The sequence below is a fragment of the Lacerta agilis genome, chromosome 13 (genome assembly GCF_009819535.1).
Source record: "Lacerta agilis isolate rLacAgi1 chromosome 13, rLacAgi1.pri, whole genome shotgun sequence".
In the NCBI taxonomy this organism is placed as follows: domain Eukaryota; kingdom Metazoa; phylum Chordata; class Lepidosauria; order Squamata; family Lacertidae; genus Lacerta; species Lacerta agilis.
In genome coordinates this window covers 43,191,662-43,217,804 of record NC_046324.1, presented here as the reverse complement: position 1 = coordinate 43,217,804, position 26,143 = coordinate 43,191,662, and the positions used below count along the sequence as shown (strand labels likewise).

Sequence of the window (26,143 nt, the reverse complement as noted above, 5' to 3'; positions counted from 1 at the left end):
GCCGGGGAGGGTGGGATATAAATAACAATTATTATTACTACTAGTCGGACACGACTGAACGACGGAACTACAACTACTATTATAATACTGTTCTCAGAGACATCAGCCAGATTCCCATTACGGGAAGCCTACAAACAAACAATACATGATCGCAGCACTGGTCTTCCCCAGAGACCAGCCACAAATACTTCTTTAGCAGCAGCTAAAAAAGCCAATGCAATTCTGGGCTGCATCAATAGGAGTATAGCGTCTAGATCAAGGGAGGTAACAGTACCACTATATTCTGCTCTGGTCAGACCTCACCTCGAATACTGTGTCCAGTTCTGGGCACCACAGTTCAAGAAGGATACTGACAAGCTGGAACGTGTCCAGAGGAGGGCAACCAAAATGGTCAAAGGCCTGGAAATGATGCCTTATGAGGAACGGCTTAGGGAGTTGGGTATGTTTAGCCTGGAGAAGAGAAGGTTAAGGGGTGATATGATAGTCATGTTCAAATATATCAAAGGATGTCATATAGAGGAGGGAGAAAGGTTGTTTTCTGCTGCTCCAGAGAAGCGGGCACGGGGCAATGGATTCAAACTACAAGAAAGAAGATTCCACCTAAACATTAGGAAGAACTTCCTGACAGTGAGAGCTGTTCGGCAGTGGAATTTGCTACCAAGGAGTGTGGTGGAGTCTCCTTCTTTGGAGGTCTTTAAGCAGAGGCTTGACAGCCATCTGTCAGGAATGCTTTGATGGTGTTTCCTGCTTGGCAGGGGGTTGGACTGGATGGCCCTTGGGGTCTCTTCCAACTCTATGATTCTATGATTCTATGAGGGATGGCCAGGACACTGGTAAGACGGCCACAGGTAGCTTCAGTAGCAACCTGAGGCCTGGGAAACACCCTCAAAGAGCAGCCTGTCCCGTGATGTTGTAAAGCGAAACTCAGCTATTCCCCTCAAGGTCCGGTTTGTTGCTAATGGTAGTAAACACCAGGGTGAGCTGGGAATCTATATCTGCAAGCCGATGCTCCTTTGAGCTTGCCTCTTTTTTTAAAGCACACATTTCATTCAGTGGGTCGGCTAACCGGTTCATTGAAGTTACTTTTAAAAGAAGGTTGCGAAATTTTGGAATACATTTCATTTAAGCACCCTTATTATTATTATTTTGTTTGCAAAATAAAAGAGCTAACAATTATTGCTATTAATAACAGAATTCTGGTATGCAAAGGTTTTGCAAGCAGCCCTGTTAGAAACACATTCACATAAAGGGAGCCAGAAGACAAAGCAAGCACACAATAAATATATATATATATTTGGCAATTTGGTATGTTCCTATTTCTTCTGTGGATAAACCACAACAATCACCCAGTTCCCTCAGAATATCAGGCTACAATGATAAGATAATGACTGTCCTGTATTTTGCTGCTCTGTGTTGTGATCTCACTGTGCATTGTCCCCCCCCCCCCTTTTTCCTGTATACTGAATATTGTTAAACCATATTGGGCGTGTGGAGCAAACATTCGACAGAAGCCTGCTACTTGTTTTGGGATTCTTGCTACAGCAGAGATGAGAATTGTTGAACAAGTGCCACATCTTTCACAAGTGGTTTGGCCACTCGTCCCTTGCGTAAGCAGGTGTTTTGCAGGAAACAAACAAGCTTTGAGGAAGAGGTTGAGAGATGGGTTGCGGAGATCTGTTTTCTGCTTGTTGCGCAGGGGAAAGACATGCAACCTGGAGAATGTCAGTATTCTGCACAAGAGTTTCAAGTGCAGACCAGAAATTTAGTTTTGCACAGTTAAAGTGAACTAGAGTGCTCTGCCGACCTGGTACAACAATTCTGGTTTCCGTATTGATTTTCATTTTATTTTTTGCAATTAAAAATGCAGCAGACAAATCTGAGACTACTCTCCCTGAAAGAGCTGGCCTGAGATGCAGATTTGTACAAATGCAGGATTTATTTTTACATTATTCATTCATTACAAAAGCAATATTTATTCATTACAAATGAACCCCTTTCCCCTGGTAGTGCTTTTAAATAGCCGAGTGAAACGTGGTGCCTTTCAGCAAGTCAAGAAAGTGCGTTGTGGGCTGGCCTCCCAGTCAGAATTTAAAGCAGTCTTGCATATCAGTCAAGAAAGGTGAAGGTGCTGTTCCTTCTCCTGTTTCCGAAACCGAGTTTTCACTTTGCTGATGATGAAGAAGAGGTGGAGGTGGAGGAGAAAGAGAAGAGGGGACAATCATTGAACTGCGTGGCCTCTTCAAACCTGCAATAGATTCTGCAACTGCCAAGTCCCCCATTCCAAGAATCCCAGTTTCTTATGCTACCTAGTAATTCTCTAGCAGTCGTCACAGAAATACACTACCCAGGAATCTGGGGGAATAATAATAATAATAATAATAATAATTTATTTGTACCCCGCCCATCTGGCTGGGTCTCCCCAGCCACTCTGGGCGGCTTCCACCAAACATTAAAATACATTTAAAATATCACAGTTTAAAAACTTCCCTAAACAGGGCTGCCTTCAGGTATTTTCTGAATGTCAGGTAGTTGTTTATTCCCTTGACTTCTGATGGGAGGGCGTTCCACAGGGCGGGCGCCACTACCGAGAAGGCCCTCTGCCTGGTTCCCTGTAGCTTTGCTTCTCACGGTGAGGGAACCGACAGAAGGCCCTCGGCACTGGATCTCAGTGTCCGGGCTGAATGATGGGGGTGGAGACGCTCCTTCAGGTATACTGGACTGAGGCCGTTTAGGGCTTTAAAGGTCAGCACCAACACTTTGAATTGTGCTCGGAAACGTACTGGGAGCCAATGTAGGTCTATCAGGACCGGTGTTATGTGGTCCCGACGGCCACTCCCAGTCACCAGTCTAGAGAGAACTATTCTGTAGTTTGCAGGAATGCTGTCTTACGCTGCCCCAGATAGTCAAAACTCTGATCCATCTGCCGGTACTTTAGTTCTGTCAACACTGGCTGGCAGCATTTATCCAAGATTGCCGGCGAGGAATCTTTCCTAGTCCTACCTGGAGATGCCATTTGGGATTGAACCCAGAAAAACCTTCTGCAGGCCAAGCAGATGCTCTCCTGTTGCCCTGCAACCCCTTCCCCTGACGTCACCCAACTGAAGAAATCTTAGCCAGTGAATTGTGCCGGTTGTCAATGGCTGGCTGTCTCTAGTGCACGCATTTAAACAATCGTTTTGAAGCAAGAGGTGGACTTTGGTTTGCGGATATCTGTATTTTGTCAAGGCAGGACTGTGAAGAGGCCAACGCCTTCTCTCGTGGGTGGGGACTATTCTTCAAACTTAGAAACGTCAGCTTCAAGGGGGCTCCTTGAAATCCTGCTGTCCCGTTAACTGAGGGACTTTTTAATAGAGCCTACAGGAAAACGTATGCAAGTTTGCATTTAGAACAAAAAGAAGTTCTGTAACCGAGTTCTGCTATGGAGCTGCAAGCCTGTTTTGTGCCAAGTTCTTGGTGACAGGCTCTAACAAAAGGAGGGAGAGAAAAATGTCACAGTTCCATTGTGAAAAGCAAGGCTCACTTTTTCCTCTGCACTGGCAACCTCTTGCACTACCCCAGCCATATTGGCATGTAAAGACAAGGCTTTATGATGTTAGTTGTCCTGAGCCTGGCTCCAGCCGGGGTACAAATAAAATATTATTATTATTATTATTATTATTATTATTATTATTATTATTATTACTATTACTATTACTATTACTATTACTATTACTGCATTTTATTGGGGAAAAGCAGCATTAAAAAACTGCCCAACTGTTCCCGATTCACTCCATTATGACATGCCTAGGATGGAAGGGAGTAAGATTATGGAATTCTGATATCTCTAGTTTTCGCTAATTTCTCCCTTTCCTTTTGTATACAGTCGTACCTCGTGTTACAGACGCTGCAGGTTGTGTTTGACATGGGTTACAAACCCGCCAAACCCGGAAGTACCGGAACGGATTACTTCCGGGTTAAGTGGTTCATGCATGCGCAGACGCATCAAATGACGTCACGCGCATGCACAGAAGCGCCGAATTGCGTCGCAATGCGGACTGCTCATGATGCAAACGGGGCTCCGGAACGGATCCCGTTCGCATCCAGAGGTACCACTGTACAGTCATACCACGGGTTACGGCCGCTTCAGGTTGCACAATCTCGGGTTGCACACTACGCCGAACCCGGAAGTAAGTGAGCGGGTTACTTCCGTGTTTCGCCGCTCGTGCATGCGCAGAAGTGCTAAGTTGCGCTTTGCGCATGCGCAGAAGAGCCGAATTGCATCACACGTGTGTGCAGATGCAGCCGCACATTCGCAACCCGAGTGTTCACTGTAATGTTTTTGGGGGGCTTTGCTATGTAAATAAAATATTTAGGGCGGAGGTAGGAATTACCCAGTTGCAGTGCCCTTAACTCTCTCTGCTCAGATGCTAGACCTTCCAAAATGTGCAGGGAGACCAACGCCAGCAGCTACTTACATTGTCGGGAAAATATTTCTCTATGAGGCCCAGGGCAGCTCGGTAGACAAAGGTGTTCTCGTGAGTCTGGAGGGCTTCGATCTTCTCCAGGCCCCCAAGCTCTTCCACCAAAAGGCACAGCTTCTGCGTTGCACCCAGCTTCTCAGCAGCCTAATTTTGGGATACAATGCAGGGTCCATCTAGTTCAGTATCGTCTACACCGATTGGCAGCAGACCCCCTATTTTTCCAGGTGGAAAGCCCTGCCAGGAGATGCGAGGGGATGAACTTGGAGGCAGGGCAGATTCTCTACTTCTGAGCTGCCTGCAACCCTGCGCCAAAGAGGGAAAAGTGTCTTTCCTGCAACAGCATCGGTTCCAGGTTAGAACGCTGCTCAGTTGTTCTGGACCGGTTGGATGCGGAGGAACCAACTGGTGAACCCTCAAGGGAAGGAGGCTCAGAGCCAGAGGAGGCGAGGTGGGACAATGAGGTGTGGTCAGAGGGAGAAGCCTGGGAAGAGGAGGTGTTGGAAGCTGAAGAGGTAACAGGGCTTGGTGAGCAGGGAGAGTCTGTGGCAGAGAGCAGTCCAGAATGAGAGGCAGAAGCAGGAGAGGAGGGAGGCTGAGAGAAAGAGATGAGTCAGGTTGAGGACTCCCCCCGCCCCCCGGTCTCCTAGAACCTGAAGAGGTAAGATGAAAGCTAAGCAGAGACAGGCAAGATGAAGAAGCAACAGATTGCTTGAGGGGAAACCAGAGAAGTAGATTTAGAGAGGTGTGGGAACATGGAGACCTTGCCTCACTGGGGCGAGAGGTACTACTGGGAAGAGTTGCTGTGCTCACTAGGCCCGAGCTGTTTTGTTTCTTTGAATAAAGAGTTAACTTCACGGACACCCTGTGAGTTATTGCTGACCTGCTCCAGACATCCGTCCGTCTCCCCCCCACCCCGCCCCCCCAGTATCAGTTCTCCCAGGAAGCCTACCAGAGAAGCAGCGAGAAAACACACACACTTACCAGGAAGAAACTGGAGATGCTGTCCAAGACGACGAGGATAATTTTGGAATCTTTGATAGCCAACAAGTTCAGCAGAGGTTTAAGGACCCCCGCCTGGACCATCTCCTCCACTTGCTGCACCGTCCCTCCAGTGGTGAAGTTGGAAACCGCCCACACAGCTTCCCTTTGAGCTTTGATGTCTCCCTGTTTGTTGAAGGTGGGGAAGGATGGGCAGGCAAGTGAGTACAAGACGGCTGCAGATCGGCCGGTTCTAGTAATTTAACAGTGAACAGTGCTCAGCATGCAACAGCTGATAGCAGGTCTCTCACCTATCCCACCCCAATGAAAGCAAAACAACTTACGGCACTATAGAAGAAGAAGAAGAGTTTGGATTTGATATCCCGCTTTTCACTACCCGAAGGAGTCTCAGAGCGGCTAACATTCTCCTTTCCCTTCCTCCCCCCACAACAAACACTCTGTGAGGTGAGTGGGGCTGAGAGACTTCAGAGAAGTGTGACTAGCCCAAGGTCACCCAGCAGCTGCATGTGGAGGAGTGGAGACGCGAACCCGGTTCACCAGATTACGAGTCTACCGCTCTTAACCACTACACCACACTGGCTCTGCTTTATACGAAACTTGCATTTATTTTTCTTTAGCAAGACTTATATACTGCCTAATCAGATTTGGAAAACTTTGGCCCTCTAGATCAGAAGTATCTTCAGGTATCTAAAGAAGTGTGCATGCACACGAAAGCTCATACCAAGAACAAACTTAGTTGGTCTCTAAGGTGCTACTGGAAGGATTTTTTAAATTTTTTATTTTGTTTTGACTATGGCAGACCAACACGGCTACCTACCTGAACTACTTCTGGGTTAGCAGAGTTTGTAACCTGAAGTGTTTGTAACCCGAGGTACCACTGTACAGTGGTGCCCCGCTAGACGAAAATAATTCGTCCTGCGAAAATTTTCGTCTAGCGGGTTTTTCGTCTAGCGAAGCGGCAATGACAGCCGCGCTTTCGCTAAACGAAAAAAAAAGACAAATTTTTTTTGTCTTGCGAAGCAGCCCCATTGACTTTTTCGTCTTGTGGGGCAGCTTCCGCTAGACGAATGCTGTTCGTCTAGCGAGTTTTTCGTCTAGCGAGGCATTCGTCTAGCGGGGCACCACTGTATAAGCAGTTGTTTTGCCCCTGTTTCCCAGTTATGTAGTTCAATAAAGGTTCTTGCTGTTATCGCTGTGTCTTGCCTCTTGCTTTACCACACCCTTCCACCAACATTTAGCAATTACTGGCAGCATTCCCCAGCCTGAGCCAGGGAACCCAGGACAAAACTTTACCTTCTCCAGCAGTTCCACCAGGGGAGGCAGGAGGCCACAAGTGATGAGCTGCTGTATCTGACTGCTGGGCCCTGCTGCAATGTTGCTCAAAGCCCAGGCTGCCTCCTTCTGTATGGAAGGCTTAGGGTGGTGCAGGAGGTGTGGCAAGACAGACAGCACACCGGCGTCGATGGCCATCTGTGTCTGCGCGTCTGTGCCGGTGACTACGTTGCCCAGAGTGCGGAGAGCTGGAGTCTTTAAAAAAACAAAATCCAGAAAAAGTATAGACTAAGCAGGGGTGCTGGAGACGCCGCCGGTATTCTGAGCGTAACTCAACAAATATGGGGATGATGGGTGGATTTGTGCATGCAAGTTCCTCTCAGGCTCTCAATTTTCCAATCTTTGAAGTCTGGTTCTCCACACTGGTTTGTGAATTCTTTTAAAGAGAATTCACCCACATCTTAGTGCTAATTTCTCCCGATTGACATACTTTTGGCAGGCCATTTCCCCCAATGTAATACATCTTGTGTGTTACGCATACAAAACAATGCAGCGTTTCTCAAACTTGTGTCACCAGCTGTTGTTGGACTACAACTCCCATCATCCCTGACCACTGGGTCCTGCTAGCTAGGGATGATGGGAGTTGTAGCCCAGCAACAGCTGGCGACCCAGGCTTGAGAAACACTGCAATGCATTATTGTCAGAAATATTTGCATCTTAATACCCCAATATTTACATTATTGCACTCGTTATTTGGCCAGAGACCTGCACTGTAAAATTCTGTTAAGTGCAGGTTCCGAAGCAAGGCTGTGTTTCTGTTCCCGTGTTGTTGGGATGTGAACTGAACTGAATTTCTGGCCCATCCCAACAGATGACCTGTGCCATCGAGGGAAAGGGAGAAATATATTTAGCAGTAGCATGCAAGACTATGTGGCACTGCTTTTCCTAAACACCTCTTATGCGGGTGGCACTGTGGTCTAAACCACTGAGCATCTTGTGCTTGCTGATTGGAAGGTCGGCGGTTTGAATCCCTGTGACGGAGTGAGCTCCTGTTTCTCTGTCCCAGCTTCTGCCAACCTAGCAGTTCGAAAGCATACCAGTGCAAGTAGATAAATAAGTACCACTGTGGCGGGAAGGTAAACGGCGTTCCCATGCGCTCTGGTTTCCGTCACGGTGTCTCGTTGTGCCAGAAGTGGTTTAGTCATGCTGGCCACATGATCCGAAAAGCTGTCTGTGGACAAACACCAGCTCCAGAACCGGTGCTAGGCTTTCTTGCGCCCTAGGCGAGACCACCTTCTGGCGCCCCCCGCCTGCTTTAGCGGGAGGTGGGGGTGGTGGAGAGGCAAGCAGCAGTTTCTCCACTGTAGCGGAGAAGCTGCTGCTCGCCCGTCCCGCCGCCTGCCCCCCGCCAAAGCCTGCTTTAGCGGGAGGTGGGGTGGTGGTGTAGGGGGCAAACAGCACCTCTCCGCTACAGCGGAGAAGCTGCTGCTAGCCCCCCTGCCCCCCCAAGCCTGGCCAGTGCCCCCTCCATTTTGGCACCCTAGACAATTGCCTAGTTCGCCTTAATGGACGCGCCGGCCCTGGCCGGCTCCTTTGGCCTGAAAGCGAGATGAGCGCCGCAACCCCGTCGTCGCCTTTGACCGTACTTAACCAACCAGGGGTCCTTTACCATACCTTTTTTTTTTAACCTTTACTTACCAGGATTGGCAGGTCTGCGTAGGCCAGGAGCTGCACCAGCCGCGGCAGCACCCCAGCTTCCACCACCACATGGATGCGGTCATTGGAGCCATCCGTCAGGTAAGAGAAAGCCCAGCTGACGTCCGCAAGGATGCCCTCGTCGTCATACTGCAGAAGGTTCATGAGCATGGGGAGAATCTGCTGCACAGCTGCCATGGGAGGATACGGGTTCTTGCCTCTGCAGAGGTTGGACAGCGTCCATGTGATGTTGCGCAGGAACCCAACCTGGAAAACCAGAATCATGTCCAAGGAAACCATTGGCTGAAACCAGAGTGTGGAAACAGAACTTCCAAAGACTCTAGGGAAATGGTTAAGCTATGCTTATTGAGAGATCCATCACTTCCAGAGAACAGCCAGCCCCTAAATTTTGGAGTAGAGGCGGGAAAATTATTACATTCACAGATAGCCTTCCACATGTACATCCCAAGGCAATTTACAGACATATGAATGAATGAATGAATGAATGAATGAATGAATGAATGAATCTTTATTTGCATCATCCACCGGCCATAGCAATAAAACAACAATACGATATACAAAGAATAGAAATAAAAAGTCAATTATATAAAATACATTTTAGGGTTTTGAATCAATAGTCAAATAGTGGATCTTATTCTGATTGTCCCAGCTAAAAACCTTGGCAGCCTTTGCTGTCACCTGTTCATCTTGATCAGCCCAACTTTACAGAAATATGCTTCAAAAGGCTAATTAAAAAAAAAAACACTACTAAATATTCTGAAGAAGTGTGCATGCACACGAAAGCTCATACCAAGAACAAACTTAGTTGGTCTCTAAGGTGCTACTGGAAGGAATTTTTAATTTTATTTTGTACTAAATATCCATTTAAACACACAAATAATAATAAGGTCATACTTTGGAAGTCGAATGGAATCCATTCCAGAAGTCAGTTCGACTTCCAAAACGTTCGGAAACCAAGGCATGGCTTCCGATTGGTTTCCGGTTTCGTAGGTGCGCCAGAAACAGTCGCGGAAGCTGCTCCAGACTTTTTGCTTCAGAAAAAGTTCGAAAACCGGAACACTCGCTTCTGGTTTTCGATCGTTCTGGAGCTGGAACGGTCGATTCCCGAGGCGTTTGGGAGCCAAGGTACGACTGTAGTAATAATAAATTTCTATGCCGTCCATCTGACTTGGTTGCCCCAGCCACTCTGGGCAGCTCCCAACAATACAATACAACCTCAAATACTAAAATCTGGAATAATTAGAATTATATAATAGAATCGTAGAATTGTAGAGTCGGAAGGGACCCCAAGGGTCATCTAGCCCAACCCCCTGCAATCTAGCGCTCTCAACGAAAGCATCCACGACAGATGAGAACCTTCTCATCACTCTGGAAAAGAGATTGTAAACAATGTCCTCATTTGTTTTTTTTCAAGAAGTACAGGCAGCGAGTGCCCGTTGGATCTCAAGGAATAGAACAAGCCTTAGAACAAGGATTAGTTCAACTCTGGTGTTCCAGAGGTTGTTGGACTACAGATCACATCATCCCTGACTGCTGGCCAAGATAGCTAGGGCTGCTAGAAGTGGGAATCCAGCAGGATCTGGAGGATTACAGGCTTCCCATCCCTGGCCTACTGGCAATAGTTCTAGAAACTGTAATGTCTTGCACCCAGATGTTGAGCTCTTGTATTCCCATTAGCTACCAATGGCTGTATCCAGCCAGTTCTTGAATTACAGAGTTAGCAGAGGACCCTCCTTTCTTCTGCATTTCCCCCTCTCCGTTCAAGAGGGAGAGCATGATTTGCAAAGTCAAGGGTGCGGTGTGTTGATTTCAATCAGGTCTCTCCCACTAATTCAAGCCTATCCTCTTCTATTCATCAGCTGCATAGGTCAAGGGATTATTGTATTTTTCCCCACTCCATAGGGCGCACCGGACCATAGGGCGCACCTCATTTTTAGAGGAGGAAACAAGAAAAAAAATGTTTATCTGGTTTTCCTCCTCTAAAAGCCCTGTTTTTTTGAGGATCAGCTAAAAGTTTTGCAGCTTTTTTGCAAAGGGAAAAGCCCTGTTTTTTTGAGGATCAGCTAAAAGTTTTGCACCTTTTTTGCAAAGGGAAAAGCCCCTTTTTTGAGGATCAACTAAAAGTTTTGCACCTTTTTTGCAAAGGGAAAAGCCCCTTTTTTGAGGATCAACTAAAAGTTTTGCAGCTTTTTTGCAAAGGGAAAAACCCTGGTTTTTTGAGGATCAGCTAAAAGTTTTGCAGCTTTTTTGCAAAGGGAAAGGCCCTGGTTTGGTTTTGTTTTTGTTTTTTGAGGATCAGCTAAAAGTTTTGCAGCTTTTTTTTTTTGCAAAGGGGGAAAAGCAAAGCTCCTTTTGCAAAGGGGGAAAAGCAAAGAGGGAAAGCCCTGTTTTTATGGGGTTCAACTCACATTTCTGCAGCTTCTAAAGGAAAGGGAGCCTTTTCTACAGTTTCCAGACTGATAATCTAATCAGCCAGTCACATGTCACTGGGGAAACAAGCAACCTCCCTCTGCAGCACATTCAACAATGGAGGCCTGGGCAAGAGGGCGGGGCTGAAAGGGAGCCGGGACTCTTATCTCTCTCCCGATCTCTTGCTGATCAGCTGCTGAGCTGGGTCCTTTCAACACCCCCTTTTCTCTTTGTAAAATAAAAAGCACAATCCTCTTTTGGCCCCTGGGCAATTCGGCTCCAGGGACCACCATTCGCTCCATAAGACGCACAGATATTTCCCCTTACTTTTTAGGAGGAAAAAAGTGTTAACCAGGGATCAGCAAACTTTCAGCAGGGGGCCGGGTCCACTGTCCCTCAGACCTTGTGGGGGGCCAGACTATATTTTTGGGGGGAAATGAATGAATTCCTATGCCCCACAAATAACCCAGAGATGCATTTTAAATAAAAGCACGCATTCTACTCATGTAAAAACACGCTGGTTCCTGGACCATCCGTGGGCCGGAATGAGAAGGCGATTGGGCCGGATCCAGCCCCCCGGGCCTTAGTTTGCCTACCCAAGGATTAACCGGTCTTCTCCAGAGAGCCATAGCTATCTATCTAACCAAGAGGAAGCAGAAACATACCGGAGTGCAAGGTGTCACCAAGGACAGGAGCGGAGGGATTGCATTGAAGTTGATCAGCACATCTCTATACAGGGGGCCATCACCTACATAGGATAAAGCATTGGGAATGGTAGTTACTCTCCGGATGGGTGAAAACAGCAAAACACAGTCATCTCTCCCTGAACCATCCGTGGCAGCTGGTTTCCATTGGCGCTGATGGGACAGAGAGGAGGAACAGCAGGTGGTGCCAGAGTCAATGCATCTTTTCCGTGGTGGCTCCCCGCTTCATCAAATGTTCTCCCCAGGGAGGCTCACCTGGCACCTTCACTGCAAACCTTTAGGGTGAAAACATTTCTCTATAACCAGGCCTTTGGTGGATTGACATTCTAATTAATATAATATAATATAATATAATATAATATAATATAATATAAAGTTAAATTTTCTAAATGACATTTCAAAATATTCATTTATACAACTTTAAACCAATGACTTCCCTTCTTTTCTTTCCGTGGTTCAATTTGCATACCATACATCCCTGCATTTTTCACATGAACTATACCATTCAGCAATCCATTATCACATGGGGGATGCGGGTGGCACTGTGGTCCAAACCACTGAGACCTCCTGGGCTTGATCGGAAGGCTGGCGGTTCAAATCCCCATGACAGAAACACTGGCTCCCTTGGCCTGAAAGTGAGATGAGCGCCGCAACCCCATAGTCCCCTTTGACTGGACTTAACCATCCAGGGGTCCTTTACCTTTACCAACTTATTACATCCATCAAAACCTATTTACCATAATGCTACCAGTGTTTTTAAATAAACACTGAAGGGGTTAATTAGCTAACCTGTATATATTTACCTGAATGTATTGTTAGTCCAGAAGTATAAAAGAACTCTTTAAGCTTTTCTTTATGAAACCTCTCTGTAAAGCTGTGAACTTTGATCTGCATTGCACTTCTTTCTGGCAAGCTATGACTAAGAGTCTGGAGATAACAGTAGAAGGTCGACCTTGCACAGAGAGGAACTGACTGTGTAGGTCACAGATAGGATGGCCTTGCTGGAGTGCGCATGAACCAACTCAGGGCTAAATGTCCTTTTGCCTTATATGTACAACAGGAAATGTACAACAGGAAATGTTCCGTATATGGACAAGAGGAAGATTCCTGGGGTGGGGAGAGCCAGAGAACTGTCTATAAGAACTGTCTGAAAATTGACTAGTTTTGTACTTGCTTGGATGTCTGAACTCCGCAAGTGCCTCTGCATGCAGATAAAATAAATCTTTCTCTCTCTGAAGCCAGCAGCCTCAGGTGTCTTTTCTGCTTCCATGTTTTCTTACCAGACGCAACCGTAGGAACCCGTAGGGGCAAATAAGGCTCCAACACAATTTTTTCCCATATGGGACGTTCTATGGCCTTTTAAATGTGTTTGTGGAAGGGGCATTATTAGTTTGTTTTTATTGTGTTATTTATTTTGTGTTCTGATTTTGCATTTTTATGGTGTGAACCACCACCCTGCAACCTGCGGTATACAAATCGAATAAATATTAATAATCGCAACCCTCCCCTAGTTCACTTCACTGTGCACCTGGGAAAGCCGTAAGGTTTTCTGCTGACCAGGCAGGATGGACCAAGAATTCTCCACGTGAAATTGAGTGTGGATCCTAGAATCTTCTGGGCACCCTGCATTGGGAACCAGTTATATGAGGGTCACAAGTGAACTGGGTTCCAGCATGGGCAAGTGCCCCTTGAACTGGGATTGCCTGCTTTTATGAATGAACTAGCCTGGCATGTTGATGGTCTGCTACTTGTTGGCTCCCCCAAATGTTGATGGTTTGTCTCACACTGACTAAGACCCAGCGGTTCATTGGCTGCCATCTTGGAAATCCAAAAGCACCGCCACTTACCTGCTATGTTCCCCAAGGCCCACACAGCCTGCTCACAGATATGCATCTTTGGAGAAGACAAGATGACTATCAAGCCTTGCACGGCATTGGCCTCCACGACGGCTTTGGTCTGGTCGGATGTCCCAGAAGCGATGTTAGTGAGCGCCCAAGCAGCCTCCAGTTGCAAACTTGGAGCATCGTGATGATACAAAAAGTCCACGAGTTTAGGAATGACCCCAGCTTTAACTACTTGGTCAATGGGAGGGTTCTTCTGTTGAGAGAGTAGTTTCCTGTGGATGGGGAGATGGATGACAGCCTTAATCAACTATTTAGCACAGGTCGGCTGACTTCAGCCTTGCAGGACACACTTTTTTTAAAAAACAAACAAACCTGAAGTCCCAATATCCAGCAACCAGAACCGTGAGCAAAATAGTAGCTGGCTGAAAAGAGTGCCTCTGAAAGGCCAACACAAGCTCAGCCCAGTAATTTGTAATCAGCACCAAAAGGAAGTCCACCAATCCTTCCACACTAAATTCCATTTCTGGTTTTCCCTTTCATTGTTTTTATAGCAATTTAATGGGGGGCGGGAGGGAGAGACAGGAAAGCTTTTCAGTTGTTGTTGTTGTTGTTCAGTCGTTCAGTCGTGTCCGACTCTTCGTGACCCCATGGACCAGAGCACGCCAGGCACGCCTATCCTTCACTGCCTCTCGCAGTTTGGCCAAACTCATGTTAGTAGCTTCGAGAACACTGTCCAACCATCTCATCCTCTGTCGTCCCCTTCTCCTTGTGCCCTCCATCTTTCCCAACATCAGAGTCTTTTCCAGGGAGTCTTCCCTTCTCATGAGGTGGCCAAAGTACTGTTGTAGCTATTTTCAGTTGTAGCTATTGGTAAACCACTCAGAGTCAGAAACCTTCGTTGCTCGCCCAGAGAGCTACCAGGGAACTACCAGTTAACTTCTACTGCTCCTGATTTTGCAATGCCAGTAGAACCACAACAGATTCAAAGGTCAGTGAATACAAAGTCTACATATACAGGATTTCAAGCTGTGGCCACATGCTGTTGCAGAAACAATATACATTGGTGGCTTCAAATGCAGTGATTCTATTGGTCCAGGCCCTACCCACCAGAGCAGGATAAAACAAGCTTGCTCCATCTTCCATGTGACGGGCCTTTAAATATAGTCTCCTCCTATCTAGGCTAAACATGCCCAACTATCTCAGCTGTTCCTCCTAAGGCTTGGTTTCCAGACCCTTGATCATCTTGATCACCCTCCTCTGTAGCTTGTCAACATCCTTCCCAAATTGTCACTCCCAGAACTGGACACAGGACTCCAAGGCAGAATAGAGCAGTATGATGTCTCTATCAAAATTCATTTTGTTATGGGCATAAATCTGATATCAGGAATCACAAGACAGAGAAACTAGTAGGAGAACACTTCAATCTCCCAGGACATTCTATAAAAGATCTCAAAGTAGCTGTCTTAATACAAAGAAATTTCAGAAATAGACTGGAAAGAGAAGTGGCTGAATTGCAACTAATCACCAAACTTAAAACCATGGAGAAACCTGGTCTGAACAAAGACATTGGATTCTTATCTCATTATCTTTTGCCATCTCACCCCTTGCCTTTCCCTGCAAGACTAATTGCAGCCCTTAAGAGTCGTCAACAGGTTTTCCACACCTATCAGCTGATCACCCATTCCCACCACCCTTCTGAGTAATACCCCTCCCCACTCCCTCACTATATTTACGGATCTGGTGACTTCCGTTTCAGTGTATCTGAAGAAGTGTGCATGCACACGAAAGCTCATACCAAGAACAAACTTAGTTGGTCTCTAAGTTGCTACTGGAAAGAAAATTTTATTTTGTTTTCATTTTGTTAGTTGGGGCCCAGTTCTCCAAACTGCTAAAGTCATCTTGAAGCATTCCTTTGCGATTTCTCCTTCCTTCCATTTCTCCCTTATTACATCTTAGCTCATCTGTAAGCTTCCTTTGGTTCTGCTGGGTAGCAGAACAGATCCCAGTACAAGGATGGTGATCTGCAGCTGTGGCAAGGAAACCTTTGCCCTGCCTTGCCATCCAAGATATTTCAGAAGGCTTAGCCATCCCAGCAGAGGCACTAGGGAAGAGCTTAAAACAGAGGCAGCTCACCTGTGGCCCTCCAGATGTTGCTGGACCACAACTCCCATCATGCCTTGCTGGCCGGGAGGTGTAGTCCCAACAATATTCCAAAGGGCACCGGAATGGGGAAGGCGGCGCTAGAGGAATCAGCTTTGCCTTCACATACCTGATGGACATGGTTGCCTTGAGATGAAGATGTTGATCGTCTGATTTCAGCGCCTCGACCATTTCCTCCAAAGGAATTTGAGCAGCCTGGGTTAGGGAAGAAGGGAATTATGAATCAGGCATGACAGAGACCACAAGACCAGACTGCCAATGGCCACGGGCGTCGCGAGGGGGGGGGCAGTGGGTGTGGTACGTCCCGGGTTCCAGGGGAGGGGGGTGACACTTGCTGGCGGACCGAGCAAGCCACGGAGCAAAGCTGCTCTGCCCCACGGCCTGTCCAGGGTCTGCCCGCCGGTGCCGCTATGGGGCTGCCCCATGCGATTGGGATGGGGAAGCCCCAGGAGCCGGCACTCGCTTGGCGGGTCGCCGCTGGAACAGCAGCACTGGCGGGATGGACTGTGTAGTTCATCTCAGCCGGCGCTGCTGCTCCCCGGCGACCGAGCGCCGGCTCCTGGGGCTTCCCCCTCCGGAAGAGCAGCAAGTCTAAAACACGGCGTGTTCTCTTGCCTGTTAACTCGGAGATTTATAGGGGCTGGGAAATGCTGGCAACCAGCCAGCCCCCTTAACATGCTCCCATTTTGGGGTCTAATTGTTGCTCCCTGCCTGAGGGGTCCCCACCCAGCAATACTTGATCACAGGATCACTACTTTACGGCAGCGAGTTCCATAGTTCAACCGTGATCTGCATGAACAAGTCCCATCTTTTATCCGTTCTTAATCCTCCAATTGCTCACCAATTCTAAAGTTACGAGGGGGAGAAAAACCTCCTCATTCAACTTCCCCCATGCCATGCATGGGTTCCATAAACTTCTAAAGACTATGGGGTTGCGGTGCTCATCTTGCTTTCAGGACGCAGGTGGTGCTGTGGTCTAAACTACTGAGCCTCTTGGGCTTGCTGATCATAAGGTTGGCCGTTCGAATCCCCGCAACGGGGCGAGCTCCTGTTGTTTGCTCCCAGCTCCTGACAACCCTAGCAGTTCGAAAGCACGTCAAAGTGCAAGTAGATAAATAGGTACCACTCCGGCGGGAAGGTAAATGGCGTTTCTGTGCACTCTGGTTTCTGTCACAGTGTCCCGTTGCACCAGAAGCGGTTTAGTCATGCTGGCCACATTTGCCGGAAAGCTGCCTGTGGACAAACGCCAGCTCCCATGGCCTGAAAGCAAGATGAGCGCTGCAACCCCATAGTTGCCTTTAACTGGACTTAACTGCCCAGGGGTCCTTTACCTTTACCTTACCACCCCCTTGATCATTTTGGTTGCTCTGGCCAGGAACGACTACAACAACTGGGTTGCATCCTGATCTAAAGTGGGTGGGTAAAACCAGCCATATGGGCAGGGTATAAATAATAAAATTATTATTATTATTATTATTATTATTATTATTATTATTATTATTAATGTAGGTTGCAGCAGCAGCCCCATCACCCTACAAATATATGGTAGTGGGTCTCCAATTACCTATTTGGACTGAAGTCGGGGGCCACACCTGGAAATTCTGAAGGCGGCTGCTATAGAGCAGGTAGGCTAACCAGAGGCCTTCCAGTCCAGATGTGTTGGACTACGACTCCCATCATCCTTGACCATGCTGGCTGGGGCTGATGGGAGTTTGAGTCCAACTATATCTGCAGCGCCGAAAGTTAGCCACTCCTCTCAAAAGTATACTTCCTCTCAGCCAAGAGGAGATAGGATAGCCGTCTTCAAATATCTCAAGGGCTGTCACATGGAAGATGGAGCAAGCTTGTTTTCTCCTGCTGTGGAGGGTAGGACTCGCACCAGTGGCTTCAAGGGACAAGAAACAAGATTCCAACTAAACATACAGAAAATCTTTCCGACAGTAAGAGCTGTTTGACAGTGGAACGGACTCCATCGGGAGATGGTAAACTCTCCTTCCTTGGAGGTTTTTAAGCAGAGGTTGGATGGCCATCTGTCACGGACGCTTTAGCTGAGACCCCTGCATTTCAGGGGGTTGGACTAGATGATCCTTGGGGTCCCTTCCAACTCTACAATTCCATTTTTCTGTGTGCATACCTGATTCTTCTCTGGTGTGAGGTCATCTTCTGTGCCGACACTGATGTTCCTTCGCTTCAAGATCTGCAGGTCTTTCCTCGCCTTGCGAAGTTCAACTTCCGTTTCCACTCTTTGCCTTCGCATTTCCTAGAAAGGGAGACAGTCAAGTATTGCTAAAAACAAACAAACCAAAAGTAAATGTTACAGTCTTGGGGTGGCTGTGATGACAGGGCCAAGTCTCAGGTGTAGGCACTGTAGGGCCTTCATCTCAGCAGTCTAATCTAGGGAGGGGCCTCCAACTTTTTTGAAGGGGGGGGGGGTTCAAGCCCCTGCCAGTAATTCTGGCACCAACTCGAGTACTATGCTGCAACATTTTGTTGCAGTTCCGACTGTCTCAATTATATGGAGATTCCTGGTCTGCAAATTCCATGTCCAAAGCACAAGTTTGCATTTCTGCTCTGCTCCCCTTACTCATAGCTGTCAACTTTTCCCTTTTCTTGCGAGGAATCCTATTCGGAATAAGGGAATTTCCCTTTTTTTAAAAAGGGAAAAGTTGACAGCTATGCTTACTGCACATGCCCTGCTGCTTCCTAATCCATCAGCCGGCCAGCTAGAGACTCGCTTCTCAGTCCTGGTATGATTCCCCATACTTACTAGAAGGTTTTTGCCTCTGTTTTTGAATTTCTCCATCCGCTTCTGTTGCTCACTGGTGAGTGGCATCTTCACAACTGTCTTCAGGAGACACACAGTGGCCGACGGGGCTGCCTGGCACCTAAGGGACCAGAGGCAGATTTCATTCTGGGTGCTTCCAGACCGTTGCTGCTTTGGGGTGTGGTTCAATCACACACCAGCAAACCCAAGCTGGCAGAATTAAATCTGATTTTGTGCTAGCATCACAAAATTTTGGTGGAAGGCAGGGCGAGAGGCAGGGAACAGACGACCTAATGCAATGCGCTCTATGTGGAGCTACCTTTCAAGGTGACCCGGAAACTACAACTAATCCAGAATGCAGCAGCTAGACTGGGAGTGGCCACCAAGACCATATAACACTGGTCTTGAAAGACCTACACTGGCTCCCAGTACGTTTCTGAGCACAATTCAAAGTGTTGGTGCTGACCTTTAAAGCCCTAAATGGCCTCGGCCCTGTATACCTGAAGGAGCGTCTCCAACCCAGACACTGAGGTCCAGCACCGAGGGCCTTCTGGCGGTTCCCTCACTGCAAGAAGCGAGGTTACAGAGAACCAGGCAGAGGGCCTTTTCGGTGGTGGCGCCCTCCTGTCAGATGTCAAGGAAATAAACAACTATCTGACTTTTAGAAGACATCTGAAGGCAGCCCTGTTTAGGGAAGTTTTTTATGTTTGATGTTTTATTGTGCTTTTAATATTCTGCTGGGAGCCGCCCAGAGTGGCTGGGGAAACTTAGCCAGGTGGACGGGGTATAAATAACATCATCATCATCATCATCATCCCAGGGGGAGAGACTGGGAGAAGAAAGGGAAGCTCTCAGGTGAGAGCTGGGAAGCTCCACCACTTTCTGTGCATGACAAGGGAATTGCCCTTGAGAGAGGACTATTCATTTTCTTTCTTTCGGGCTGTCCTACATCACTGGGATTTCAAAGGCGGAATTGGCGTCTGGGAAGAATTTCCAGAAGGTGGCACTTTGTCCTGGATCTTAAGCAAGTCAATTAAACAATTGCAGGTTTGGGTTTTTTTTTGTAAAATAAAAGCTCAATAATTTTGGGGTTTGTTTACAAAAAGCTCGACAAAACAACAACTTTCGGGGTGTCCTGGTTTTCATTTTTTTGAAATATTGCAACCCTACTTTCTCTCTCTTTTTGCTTTTAATTTAGATTAGCTTCTTTTATCTTACTGTAGTATGAAAAACGCTTCCATAAAATCTTATGAAAAAGATTTTGTGCTGTTATTATTACCAATCGTTATATTCCTTACCTACCCTCCACGCCTTACAACAACTTGAAAAATATAATATTAGATTTCTCTGGGAACGCTTGCCAAAAATGTCTTTTGTTTTGTTTCCAAACAGCCTTAGTGGCTCAACTCAGGTCCTGCAAAAGTTAGCTGGAGGACAGATCCTTCCTTTCCTGACCGCTGGGCATTGCATTAGGGAGAATTGCATGCAAAAGTGTGTACACTGGGAGAAAATAATGCTAAAATCATCAGACTGGGCACTACTACAGGCACTATATAATACTCATTTGGCATTTGTAAGAACATGATCATTTAATGTAGCAGCACCTAAACTTTGGAACTCCCTGCCTCATGAGATCAAGCAGACGTCTTCACTATACCCTTTTTGGCGCCTGCTAAAATAATTCCTGTTTACACAAGCCTACCCAGATGCTTAGAATGTCAAGGTAATTTTAATATGTTTTAGCATTTTATCTTTCATATGTTTTAAAGAAGGATTGTAAGTTTTTTCTTGAATTTCCTGTTTTAGATTTTGTAAACCACTTTGAGGTTTTGTTTTCATTTTTCCAATCAAGCGGTGAATACAATTTATGAAATAAATAATAAATAAAACGCTGGTGAATTTTCAGGACTCTTTTTTTTAAAAAATAGAACTGAAAGGTTGGAAAAAAGGAACCTTATAACAAAAAATGACAGGAAGATAGAAGAATACAGAAAACTAAATGCCAAATATGAAGTCTCTGCAATACAACAACTGAAAGAGTTAAATCCAGAAACTCATGGTCTATCCTAACAATGTCTCCACGACGTGCAATGATCTGAATAAAAGAAAACTTGTGTTCAACAGGCAAAATGTCCCTATAGTTCTTCAGTCATATGTTTTAGATGCTGAAATGTCAGCGCAAGATGTTCAAAACATTATGGCAAATGCTTAGGTGTCTTCTCCAGTGGCCTGTTTGGTTATGCAACATCCTTTCTGCATTAATTCAGCCTAAACTACAAATAATTTTGCTTTGAAAGTGGAATAAAAAAGCCAAGTCACCCAATTTTCTCCAGTTGCATAAACCAAAAATGGTCCTCTGCCCCTCAAATCATACCCAACTATCACACTTGCCTGTGTCAATGTCAAAAGCCTGTGTCTCCACTTGACTCAGGCTTACAAAAACTGACTGTCATCTGTTAAAGACAATATATAATCATATAACAGAAAACCACCTCTCTCTTTGTACACATACAGAAAAAAACTTACTAATGTAAACTTCTGAGTCCTACTGGTCAGGAATTCGTACTATGAACTCATGCAGAAGGACCTCCTATATATTACCAAACCCTCTTCCTTGCACACCTGACCTTACCATGTCAATCAGGTTCCTACTCCCATTTCTTAGACCTTTCCATCCATTCTGTGAAGACTTACAGTGACAGCAATCGCCAATCTCTCCCCTTGTATATATGAATACAGAGCATAGCTGTCAACCTTTTTCCCCTTTTTTTGCGGGAAATTCCCTTATTATAGCATTGGGAAACAGCAGGAAGGGTTGACAGCTATGAAAGAGTAATAACCACAACGGCAAGGAGGATGGCACCATTCCTAGCAAGACTGCACCTTGCTCCAATTCTGAACACAGCAGACGTTCGTTCTATGTTCCCATGGAGTCTGTTAGGTGCTTCTGTCTTTAATGGCCCACCTGGTTTTAAATAGTCACCAGCTGACACCTGAAAGGGAAGGGCAGGCCAAAGTCAAGGGGGCACCAGGGAGACCACCACGGACCAATGGTTTTTTAAAAGTGTTTGAAACAGCCCTGTTACAGGTGGGTAGCCGTGTTGGTCTGCCATAGTCGAAACAAAATAGAAAATTCTTTCCAGTAGCACCTTAGAGACCAACTGAGTTTGTTCTTGGTATGAGCTTTCGTGTGCATGCACACGAAAGCTCATACCGAGAACAAACTCAGTTGGTCTCTAAGGTGCTACTGGAAAGAATTTTCTATTTTGAAACAGCCCTGGTTGAGTGGCCAGGTGGGGGGAAAACCCAGGTCACTGGCAGAGGAAAGGGGGTGAGGGGCGAGGGAACGCACCATTGGGGAGGGGGGTACCATCGTGGGCCCCCCGACATGTGCCGCACACACCCCCACTGCACCAACGCCACGTCCTGCGGGTGGCGCACACACCCCCGGGACGCATGCCATGCCCCTGCGGGCGGCACGCTACGCCCCCAGAGGCATGCGCCAGCCACGCTCCCGCCTGCTCTCCGCTCCCAGGTGCCAGAGCATACAGCTGCGCCACTGACCCAGGTGGGGCTTTTGCCCCTTTAATAAAGCTGTGCAGCAGAGGGAAGGCCAGGGAAGCTTGTTTGGCAAGATGTAGCATGTCTTCCGCAACTGCAGTTCGGTGGGCTGGCTATACCAGCTGAGATCTCCTCTTCTGCCTTACTATTAAAGGTGCAGCGGCCCTGTTCTTTTTTTTTGCTACACCTCCTGAGACCCCCATTTCAACCCAGCTATTAAAGGTGCAGGAGCCCTTTGAAGGTAGCCTCTGGCAACCCTAGAATTATTCATTTTTCATGGAGTCAGGGTTGGGTCAGGAGCTGGATTTTAGGAGAAGGGGAGACTACAGGCAGTGAAAAAGAGGGAAAGGTATGGGCAAATCGGACAATTTCAGTTTCTGAGTTTTCCAACCTTAAGTTTTGTTTTTTCCATATTTCCACATCAGCTTGCATTAAAAGAAAAAAAAAATCCTCGTGAAAATTCATTTGCATTGTAGTGTGAATTTCTCTAGCTAACATGCCCATTTTTACTAAAGCGGTTTCCCATAATATAATGCAGTGTTTTTCAACCTTATTTGGGCAAAGGCACACTTGTTTTATGAAAAAAATCACGAGGCACACCACCATTAGAAAATGTTAAAAAATTTAACTCTGTGCCTATATTGACTATATATAAAGTAATTCTCTTGAATTTTTCAATTTTTCCCACGGCACACCAGGCAACATCTCGCGGCACACTAGTGTGCCACGGAACAGTGGTTGAAAAACACTGATATAATGCAATCTTGTGCACTTTTTTCACCAATACATGTGCTTCTGTGCACACTTTGCTCCAGGACATACATTCCGGGGCACATGACCATTATGCTGGAAAATTTGGAGCAGTGTGGATTTCAAAGGATGGTTGACTTTCAGAGTCCTCAAATTTGTTTGGATACTGTGACCTGGTAGGGTGGCCTTTAAATCTGAATGGAGCCTAATTTATCCCCCCCCCCCCCGATCCCTAATTGCCAGGTATACACTCAAGCTGCAAGCATGCAGGCAATATTTTGGATCTGCAGTCAGGGGGAAGCTTGATGACTTAGTCTTAAGCCAACGGGTGGGCTTTTGAGGGGCGACCCCCAGGAAACTCTGCATCCTGTGGCGCAATGGGTCAGTGTGTCTGGCTGTCAACCAGAAGGTTGGTGGTTCGAGCCCACCTGGGGACAACTGTGGGCAGAATTTCTGCATTGCAGGGGGTTGGATGAGATGACCCTCGGGTTCCCTTCCAACTCTACCAACTCTCTATGATTCTTTGAAGAGGGAGGGAGGGAGGATTGCAGGCCTTTCCCCTGATGGAGAAACCCCAGGCTGCTTCTGTAAATAGAAGCCCAAGAGAAAGTTCTGCCCTTGTTTGGACCAATATCCAGCCGCTGCCACGCTGAGGGCACCAAAGGGAGTATTCCAGTTCCGTGCAACAGCTGGGGATTAAGATGCCCCGCCAAAGGGGTGAGTCAGCATTTTGTGTTGTGACTAATAAAATCTCGGAGTCTAAACAGGCACACCCCACCCCTCTCTCTTAAAAGAACTGCACGAGACCCGCTTCCAGACTTTCCCTCCTGGTCTTTTGGTAAAGGAAGAAGCGCCTTCTCCTGTCAATTTGGGCTACTAATTAGTTGCTGCCTCCATGAAAGGAAAGTTAATCCACCCTTCTGCTTCTCCCATCCGAAGCAGTTTTCTGTTTGCCCCATGCTTCCTAGGCATAGATCTAAGTGGTTCTGCCTTTGCCCTGAAAAAAACCACTCTTTAGTGCTCAATTGGAACAAACGACAATCCATGGAAAACCCGATTGCCATTTGTTCTGTTTCAGCTTCTCCTGGGGGAAATGGAGCTGTAGATAAGCCCAGAAGGGAGCTTCCCCCCATCCTGGTTACAGTCCATTGCCTTGTGTGTGTGCAGAATTGTTGCTTTTGCTCATTTGCATATTTATGCACATGTAACTAAAACTCACACGATTGATTGAAGACGGTGCTTTCAGCCTGTCGACAGCCCTAATGATTATTTATATAGCGGCAACAAGGTGCAGGGCACTTGGCAGAGTAACATCAGGGAAGTGAGGGCAAGAAGCCAGATACAACAGCACCGTTGTAGCTTCTCGGCGACCCTGCGTCTGCAGCCTAACACAGTAGAGCGCATTTAGCCGTTCAAAACGTGGCTGGAGGAATAAAAGTTACCCAGTGTTTTCTAAGCGATGGACGCAAAGACAGAGGATAACTGACAAGCCCCCCAGGCCAAGGATGGGGAACCTGTGGTCCTCCAGATATTCTTGGACTGCAACTCTCATCAGCCCCAGCTCACTTAACCAATGATGAGACCAATGATGGGACTTTGGTAGTCTTTCATAATTTGGCGCCTTGGACGAGGCCAAAACTTGGTGCCCCCAAATGAATCTTCTCAATTATGGAGCTGTTCGATTTTGTGGCTTGGCACCCTGTTCAGGGGAATTGCCTGCAGCACCCTAAATCTGGTGCTGATGAGATGCTGGGAGATGCAGTTCAGCAACATCCAGAGGGCCACAAGTTCTCAACCTCTCCCTGGGCATTAAATGTTGCTGTATGAATCTTTTCATGCATGGAATAACTTCAAACGTAGCAGGCTATATCTGAACCACTAAAATCATCCCCTTTTGGCACCTGCTAAAATCATTCCTGTTTAGATGAGTCTATCCAGATGCTTAGAAAGTTGATGTGAATCTTAACCTATTCTAGTGTTTCAGCTTTTTGTACATATTAAATTATTCCAGTTACAGGTAGGTAGCTGTGTTGGTCTGCCATAGTCAAAACAAAATAAAATAAAAAATTCCTTCCAGTAGCGCCTTAGAGACCAACTAAGTTTGTTCTTGGTATGAGCTTTCGTGTGCATGTACACTTCTTCAGATCATACCAAGAACAAACTTAGTTGGTCTCTAAGGTGCTACTGGAAGGAATTTTTTATTTTATTTTGTATTAAATTATTGTTTACATTTTTCTTGATTTTAGTGTTTTATCTTTTTGTAAACCGCTTTGAGGGTGTTTGGTGTTTTTTTTTAGAATCAAGAGATGTAATATATTATCATCTCAATACACACACATATATATTTATTTAACCTACTGTATTTTGTATAAGTGGGCTTCAAATTTATTTATACAAAATATATTAGGTTAGAAATAAATACATGTGTACATACAATTCTTATAACGATATAGCATAACTTTCTAACTTTTTTTACATTTTCATTTTTTTTAATCTTTATTTCGTGTTGTTTACTTTAACTGTTGTTTTGAAAAAAAATTATAAGAAAACCAATCAAGCGGTGTATAAATTTTAGGAAATAAAAAGATAAACCAAATGACTTCAAGCACTGGAATATATATGCATATTATGCATTGATCTCTCTTTTCGGTCTCTCCTCGCGGCACTTGACATGAGCCACCCATTGTCCAAATCTGCTTTCACTCTGGCTTCCTTTTCACCGCTAGCTGACCCAAGTCTCTCCTTTTACCTGGTGCAACGGAGCCTTGGCTGAAACGGTGCCTTTAATGAGAGAAATCTGCAAGGCAGGGCTTCTATTTTGGCCTCTCCTCGGGTCCCTCGAGCCACAAGGCTGTGTTTATAAGACACCTTATAAGGAATAAGAGAAGGAAGAAGAAATCCCCAAGAAACTGAGGCATCACTTGATCTCTCCTGGGGGATCTGATCATGGGCCAATCAGCTTCCCTTAAGCAAAACCGCCGGTGCTCATAGGGAGAAAGTGATATCTTCAAGACTCTCGCTGTTTGGGTATAAAAGAGACCAGCCAGTCTCTTGCGAACCAGGGGCGTCTCTGTGTCTTGTCTCTCTGGTAGGTACTCCCAGGCCATTCCTGGGAGGAGGCGGGAGGGAATTGTGGTACAGTCCAGATTGCGGTACAGGCAAGAAACTAAAACATGAAGCCTTATTCTATTTCTCTCTCCTTAGGGTTAACTGGTATTCTTAACACTGGTATTAAGTAGTATTATTTATGCTTATCCAGTAACGCTGGGGGGGGGGGTGTTTGGTGGTTTTTGCTATTTTATTTTATGCCTCCTGTTTTGATTAACCGATTGCGTTTGTCCTACTTCGACTGTCTTATTTCTTGTTTGGCAATATGCCTTTTACCGCTTCCGTGACCTTTGTGCCCCAAAGCGGTATATAAATAAACCACACCGTCACTTAAGTGTTGAGAGCCAGTGGCGGCTGCTGGTTCCCTTTGGGACTGGTTGGGTGGAAGGCAGGGAG

The 26,143-nt window shown here is 46.3% G+C and overlaps 1 protein-coding gene across 1 annotated transcript; it reads right to left on the bottom strand.

The window, feature by feature from the left end:
- Positions 1-1,871: 1,871 nt before the first annotated feature.
- Positions 1,872-18,444, bottom strand: KPNA7 (karyopherin subunit alpha 7). Its single transcript, XM_033167900.1, has 10 exons — positions 18,332-18,444; positions 17,699-17,824; positions 15,674-15,759; positions 13,408-13,676; positions 11,522-11,604; positions 8,430-8,693; positions 6,753-6,986; positions 5,442-5,624; positions 4,455-4,604; positions 1,872-2,168 (listed from the first exon to the last, which is right to left on the bottom strand). The coding sequence occupies exons 1-10, from the start codon at positions 18,395-18,397 to the stop codon at positions 2,082-2,084; spliced, it is 1,548 nt and encodes a 515-aa protein (XP_033023791.1). The 5' UTR covers positions 18,398-18,444; the 3' UTR covers positions 1,872-2,081.
- Between the last annotated feature and the right edge of the window lie 7,699 nt (positions 18,445-26,143).

Bases quoted from the DNA above. Each gene is read 5' to 3' on its own strand.
- KPNA7 (XM_033167900.1), bottom strand. From the start codon at position 18,397: ATGCCACTCACCAGTGAGCAACAGAAGCGGATGGAGAAATTCAAAAAC. The intron at 6,987-8,429 runs GTAAGTAAAGGT...GTTTTTTTAAAG, and splicing joins ACGCAGACCTGCCAATCCTG to ACTCCAGCTCTCCGCACTCT. The intron at 2,169-4,454 runs GTAAGTAGCTGC...CTTCATCATCAG, and splicing joins AGAAATATTTTCCCGACAAT to CAAAGTGAAAACTCGGTTTC.